This window comes from Telmatherina bonti, assembly GCF_933228915.1.
Source record: "Telmatherina bonti genome assembly, chromosome: 9".
NCBI classification, from domain to species: Eukaryota; Metazoa; Chordata; class Actinopteri; order Atheriniformes; family Telmatherinidae; genus Telmatherina; species Telmatherina bonti.
In genome coordinates, this window is record NC_136627.1 from 24650639 (window position 1) to 24658257 (window position 7619).

The 7619-nt window shown below is 38.0% G+C and overlaps 1 protein-coding gene across 1 annotated transcript in view; it reads right to left on the bottom strand.

Moving 5' to 3' along the window:
- Window positions 1–202: 202 nt before the first annotated feature.
- The window catches only part of itpkcb (inositol-trisphosphate 3-kinase Cb), a gene marked incomplete at its 5' end in the record, with an annotated part of 13312 nt that continues 5895 nt past the window's right edge, over window positions 203–7619 (bottom strand). The window contains 6 exons of the mRNA XM_079246963.1: window positions 203–1265; window positions 1405–1476; window positions 1774–1875; window positions 2436–2640; window positions 3374–3587; window positions 3917–4016. Of these exons, the coding sequence (XP_079103089.1) occupies window positions 1056–1265; window positions 1405–1476; window positions 1774–1875; window positions 2436–2640; window positions 3374–3587; window positions 3917–4016 (903 nt within the window). The 3' untranslated portion in view covers window positions 203–1055. The remainder of the gene's footprint in view (window positions 1266–1404; window positions 1477–1773; window positions 1876–2435; window positions 2641–3373; window positions 3588–3916; window positions 4017–7619) is intronic.

Genomic DNA, 7619 nt, shown 5'->3' on the forward strand with positions numbered 1-7619 from the left:
TCCAGTTTCTTTTAACTATTCTCACCAGTGCTTTATCATAAAACCTTTTAAAGCAACAGCGATCAAAGAGAATCAAAGTTTTATTCATATTGAACTGTAAACCCAGCACTTTGCTGCTGCTTCCAATCTTAAGACACAGAGGCACTGCTTGCTTTGTTCAATGGCTTTGTGAGGATCAATAGTGCAACGAATTCCAAAGAAACATGCTTGCTAAGCTTCTTAACTGTACATTTATATGAAAAAATGTTCCAACTATTATATGATAGAAAAATCTAAGAAAACAGTTTTTAGTAAAAGCAAAACTTTGGGACAAGATGCAGTCAGTTTATACTTGGGTGAACTCTTCAGAGGGAGTTCTCTGAACTGGAATGATCAAACTACCATCTTAAAAATGCTAGGCACAGAAATTGTACAAAAAAAAAAAAAGGGTTATCCCAAGGCCAAAAAAAAAAAAAAAATTTAAATTAAGCTGTATTTACACACTGAGTTAACACATGGTCTGACCAGCGTTTTAGTGTTGTGTATTTAAACATCTCAAGTGGTCCATGACTAAAATAAAACTTTAAATTTCCAATGTTTCCGAGAGGGCTGTATAAGGAACACACACAAAACAGAAGGGCATTCTCTGGATCATCCTCGTGGTTGTGAATCACTGCTGTGCGTGATGTGAATCAAAAGAGTGAGCTCTTGAGGAAGGACAAGAGCAATAGTGTCTTCGCAGAAAAGAGATTGTTGGAGATCCTTCAGTTCAGAGGAGTGCATTTTCAAGCAAAAAGCAACAGCGGAAGGGACCAAAGTTAGTCTTGCAGATTAAAGTCCTTTCCTCCTCAGTTTGCTTCTGCTTATGTCACCTGCTCAGCATAATGCATATCATCAGCCCTAATTTGTATATTCCACTTTGCAATAGAAATCATGCTTTTTTTTGCTTCACCGTTCACACAATGGATTAAGACACTTGGCTCACAGCAAGGCTCTTTTAAAAAGGAATCGAACCGAAACCTTCTCCAATCTCAGTTTGTCTCATCTCTCCTTTTCCTAAAAGTTTAGTGCTCCTCTCAAGGTGTCTGAGGAAGCATACTGCTGAATATGTCTATGAGGCTGTCCAGTCCCCACAGGTAGCCATCCTCCCTGTTGCCCTCAACCCATGGAGTCCTGTGGTCCAGGGTCTGAGGGTCTGGCAGGGGAACCGTCTTCCCAAAGTCAATCATCCACACTTTAGCCTTTCCAGAGGCGTCATGCACAAACAGAAGAGAGCTCCCCACGACCTGTGACGGAGAAACCAGTGAGACGGGTGAGCTCAGGTATGTGAGCAGTTCAGTACAAAGCTGATGGGATGATGTGACAAATCTACAGCTGGGACAACAGGTCTGTTTGGGAATCATGAAAACTGAATATGTCTCTTACCTCATGTGTTCTGAAGAAGTGTGACTGCTCAAGGACTGAGCGCAGCTCCTCTAATCGCTGCAGGTAGAGTTTCTAAGAGGAAAAGGAAAAACAAAAATGTAGGAAATCAGAATGCCAACGAATAGAGGAAATTGCAAAACTGAGCTAAATATATAGTTCTGTTTTTTTCCCCCATGTTAAACTGAGCCTAAAGCAGCATGGTCTTTGGGGCAACACATTAAGCAACTGCAGTCTGGAAATATTTTATATATATTTTTTGTATACAGTCTTGCTCATTGTGTTTGTCAAACTAAAATTGGTAGGAACAAACAAGACAGATCAGCAATTGGATTTTATAACTTTTAAAAAGCCATTGCACAAAAACCATACCAGAATCTGAGCGTTGCCATTAACAAAGTCCTCCAACGCCTGCATAACTTGCTCTCTGTGCTTTGTCTTCTTAAAGTTGGTGTTGCAAGTTCCATCGGCTTTCTGATTTAAAAAGAAACATAAAACAATGTATTTCTTGTATTGCTCCTTTCATCATGGCATTTTGATTTGCATGTGGACAGTAACTGATTCTGATGATGCACATCCCCATCCGAACAAGAGAAAACTAAAGATAAAAGTTAAAACAAAAACAAAAAGTTGACTTTAATCTGTCAGAGCTGGACTGGAAAATAAAACCGCAGCAGGCAGCTTTAAGTACGTACATGCGACAGATATTTTCATTTCTGCCCGAGTAGCATGCAAATCAAGTTTTTTTTTTTTGTTTTTTTTTTTTTTTTTTAAACCCTGATAACTGGACCTGGATGTATTTTCTCAAGAACAAACAGTCCCCCTTCACAGTTGCATGTCAAAACAAAATCTTTCAAAAGATTTTTCCATTTCCCCTCCAGTCTATATGTGTCTGTCATGTCTAATAGCTGTTCACTCCAGCTGATTGGTTTGCTTCTTGTTGGAACATGCTACACTATTTATTCTCTTGAAGAACACAGAGAACTACAGTCAGGCATGTTAAAGAGAGCTGGATGTTCAGGATGACTTCTGACCTTTATGCCTTCAATGCGAAAGCCCAGCGTAGCCGTGGAGCTCAGCGTCTCCCTCCACTGCATGTAGCGGGGTTTTAGGATGCCTTGCTGAGCCCGTTCCTGCTCTGTAGGGGCCCCGGGGTCCACTGCAACCATCTTGTCATACATGTCCTTCCGCAGACGTGGACGCTCTCTGGCTTTTATAAGCTCTTCCTCCAAGTATGTTCTGAAATGTAAAGATTATATATTATTTCATTTTTTTGTGCATCTTCCTACTTTATTTCCTTTATAAAAATAAAAATAAATCAATAAAACTATATTTTTAATCTGACTTTCTTGTTTTAAAGGTGGAGTATGTAAGATTTTCAATATTTTCTAAATAAATTAATAAAATAACTACAATCATAATTAGATAGTTTTTTGAACATGTTCCAGTCTGTCCATATTTGATGCGTTGTTAAATTACAAGTTTAATTAATGACAAATGACAAAAAGCACTCTTTTTTTTTTACTGGTAGGCAAAGATTTAAGAAGGGTCTTTGTCATTAATTAAACTTGTAATTTAATAACACATCAAATATGAACAAACTGGAACCTACATGTTTAAAAAAAACTATCTAATTATGATTGTAGTTATTTTTTTAGTTAATTTATTTTAAAAATATTGAAAATCTTACATACTCCACCTTTAATGTCATGTATAATGTAATTATCCTTTGCATGAGTCTTATAACATTTTTTATTCTAAATGCTGTGGATGGCCTTGTTGACTCCAAATACAGTATAATTTTAATTACAGCTGAGTAGAAGGTGGAAGTTAACAGTGCTATGGATTAACAGTGTGTAAAGGTTCACCAAATCATTCCAAATGTCTTGGATAAGATCTGATGAATCGATGCATGCAGACAGTGTGATCCTGGAAGATGTCACCCCACACATTAAACACCATTAAGTCTTACCGGCTACCCATCTTGCAGTCCATGATGGAAGGCGAGTCAAATTCAGCCAGCAAGTCATCCATAATGTTATAGTCCTGTTCGTCTCTCTGCACCACGCCATAATAACCAGGGACATAGGGACGCAGACTGTCTTTCATTAGCTTTTGTAGGCACTGCTGCTCACACTCACAATATCGCTTCAGCAGGCGTCCATATTCTCCAGCCTGGAAGTTACCTTGGAGAATTAGAGAGAGGATTACACAAAATGTTTGAAGCATTCTAATCTACTTTTTCATCTGCTTTATCTGATAAGTTAATTAGAAGATCGACGTCTGTGCAGTAAATATGAGGATTGGAACGTTGTTTAATTTGTACACAAACATTTGCTTTGGAGTTGCTGTTACACAGATCTTACCTTTGGACAGAGCTAAGCTAACTGCTTCCCCCTGTTTTCAGTCTTTTGTAATACGCTAAATTCAATGGCTGTAATCTACAGATACAGTACGGCAGTGGCACCAATCTTATCTTGCAAGTCTTGGCAAGAACTATGATATTTATGCATACCTGCATGGCCAGCTAGCTGCACCCATGGGTAGCGCTTCTTGAAGGACACGACAAAAGGGGACCAGTGAACCATGGTCTTCAACTTCTGCCAGGATTTATTCTAGAAAAAGAAAACCAAGGAATTACATCCTCTTTTAAAAAAAAAAGTTGTGGGTGGTCACACAAAACGGCAAATTATAAGTCTTAGCTAGTCAGATTACACATTTTTCTTGTTTGCTCTAACAAAGAAACTCAGTTAAATGCAGGTCAAAGGAATGATTATTCATTAAAGAAAAACACACCCTCCTGAGTGCGCGCACACACACACACACACACACACACACACACACACACACACACACACACACACACACACACACACACACACACACACACACACACACACACACACCAGTAGAACATTGGACAAACCCTCCCCTTCAGCCAAGGCCAGGTGCACAGAGTACATGACAAAGCCCATTCATAAAACATTTACCCAAGCCACCATGGTAGTGTCGTAAAACAGAACCTTGCTGTTTGAAAATGTGTGCATATGAGTGTGTGAGTGAGTGTACCGGTAATAGGTATCTGTTGGGAAACACCAAAGCAAGGACAACATGCAACAGGAGCTTTGACGCAAGTAGCTTCAGCCAAACTAGACAAGAATTGATAAAATGTGCACGTTTGGGGGGAAATCACAACCGATGGACAGCTGGTTATGGACAGGAATGTGTCCCCATGTTCGTTAAACCTTTATTAAAATACAAACATAACTGTAATGTTGCATAATATTTGTCTGGGCTCCTTGTTAATGCCTGGTCAAGTTCTTCATACAATGTTTATGACTTCTGTATGCAATTACAGGTTCAATACAAACAGTCCTGATTAAGAATAAATAAATGTGAGACAGCCCAGGTCGATGTGAACAATAAAACAGACAAGAGGCTATTATCATAAATTTAATCGCTTGATAACAATGAATTCTCTGACTGGGTGTTCCTCTCACTGCTCTGTTGAAACTATGTTGCAATTAAAGTTTTCATGCAGAATTTATACAAAAAACACACAAAAATGGAAATTATGTGTGTGTTTACTTTAGAATACCAAAAAGGCTTGAGCAATTTGTAACTTAGAAGACTGATGGATATAATAAAACTGGATTTCTATATCCACTTTACAAATGATGAAAATATGCTTAAATTAGCCGAAAAACAAATTTCTTTGTGTTCAATTCTTTCCTTTTTAGTAAAAAATAGCTTTAAAAGGGGCTTTAAAAATGTTAAGATTCAAAGGATTTAAGAAGATAAATCTGACTTAACTTTAACACCCACAGTCATTTACCAAATGTGCTGAAATATTTAAAGACAACTAGAATATCTACAAACAACGTCATAAATCAACACACATGAAAAATCGTGTTTGACATGAAAAATCAGGTCATAAGAGAGAACACTGTGTTCTGCTGCAGTGTTGCACAAATCTATTCAACCACTTTGAGCTTTGTCAAACACTCCTGTCCATGTCAGGATTTTCAGAGAAAAGATGAGAATAAATATGACACTGCCACGATTTGAGTTGCATCAACAGATAAGACTCCTAACATAACCTCAGCTTCCCGTAACTGTAATGAAACCACAAGTACATTTCAGCAAATGTACAACGTGGAGGCCAGAATTTACAACATGCCAGAAATTCTGCTTTCGTGTGTGACGTTTCACCAACCAAACCACGTCGGACCCATGCATGCACTGAGTGAAACACTCGGTTTTGAAATGATGTGCTTCATGTGTCTGTGATGACTGGTGTATTTTATTTATTTATTTTTTACAATTTTTTTATTCTCCTACATCTTTAAAATTGACAAATTGACACCGACTGTCAGGGTCTCTACATTTCAAGCACTTAAGGCCAATTTGCTTCAAATGCAAAAAGCAAAAGACCTCAAATAAGACCAATTTTTTTCAAATCCCCAGTCTTTCCAGGATACACCATTTTTCACATTAGCGACGGACGCATTAAATCATAGTGGAAAAATGTTGTGTAACAAGCATCAATCCTAACTTTCAATACCTAAATGAACTTCAAACAATCCATACTGCAAGTAAAAAACTGTCACTGTCCTCTGAAATGCTGCTTTATTAGATGTCGTGAACATGTGATGCAAGATAAGCACCAAGCGTCTATAAAGACAGCATGAGAATGAAGAGTTTATCAGTGGACAGAGAATAAAGAGCCAAAATCTTCTTTATATTCTTCATGTTATCTTAGCAGTGACTATGTAAATACTGTGTCACACAGTTTAAAGCCCTGAGGTCAGCTTCAGATAAGTAATTGGAATACATCATAAATCTGTACGTGTGAATCAGTCAAAACAAGGCAAGTTCTGCCTTTCGTACAGCCAATCTTTAGAAGCTGTATTCAGAGAAACATGTATTTAAAAGGAAATATATTTCAGTCTAAAAATAACTGCTAAGGTGACATGTTTGTGGAGCAAATACAAACCATGTTTACACATCATATCTCCAGACTCAGCTTCTTTTGCCTTGGATTTAATAAGCAGCATTTGTTCTTGCATGAAGACCTCAGTGACAGATGAAAGTCACTGGGGGTGCGACACTAAGCTTCATCTTCTCCTCTTACACTCCTCTTATTGACACGGGCGCTCCAATTCCTTCATGCTAACAGCTTTATGTGCTGCGTTACATTAACATCCATTATATAACGACACTACCAAAACCTAAAATTTGACAAACACAAAGGTGCTTCTAAAAGGTTATCGTAAAAGTCCATAGTAGCATAAAAGCCAGACTTTTCATTCAGATCGAAGAAACTCTCACCTTATACAACATCTCCTTTCCACATATGAATTTTAAATGCTGAGGTCACATTTCACCCCACACAAACATCACAACACTTTCTCTTTTACATAACTCATGACGCTTAATACAGTTTTATTTCATCATTCTTTGTGCCCAAGCCTGCTTTTGGTTTTTCAAAGCCCTGATTTAGAAAAAACGTACACTGTCCACACATTTGCCCTAGACTCAGGTCAACAAGTCCAGACCAGAGTCCAGACTACACATGGAGAAGCAGCATTTAGCTGTAAACAAGTGGAACAAACTTCCAGTGCAGATTAAACTCTCACCAAATGTAGACACCTTTAAATCCAGATTAAAAACATTTCTTTTCTCATGCGCCTATGCATGAAATCCACACCATAACTTTCAACAGATCCTGCTTTTAATTATTTTGACTTAATTTATGATTTTATTCGAATTCTTGCTCTTGGCTTTTATTCCCTCTTGTTATATTAATATTTCCTGAATCTGAATAAATAGGAGTTCCTAATGTCTCTTGTGTTTGCTTAATACATTCCACTTGTAATGATTTGTGAGGCCTTCCTTTCCCAGGATTTTAAGACTGGAATTCTGGGAATATCAGAGCTGGTCATTGAGCAACACACACAAACAGTTGCCTGCTGGGGTCCCTCTACTGTTTGCAGTACAGTAACAATGGTCATACATGCGCGAAGTCACACCATCTACAAGAATGTTCCTTCACTGTTCTTCCCCTCAAAGCTCTTCACTTTGAAAGCACACACACACATTAGCCCCTTTATGCTCAAGACAGACAGAAAATACTTGACTTTCCTTTTATTAAGTGGACCCCATTCCTATTAACACAGAGAAACCAAAAATGACCATCTGTCTTATGACACATAACT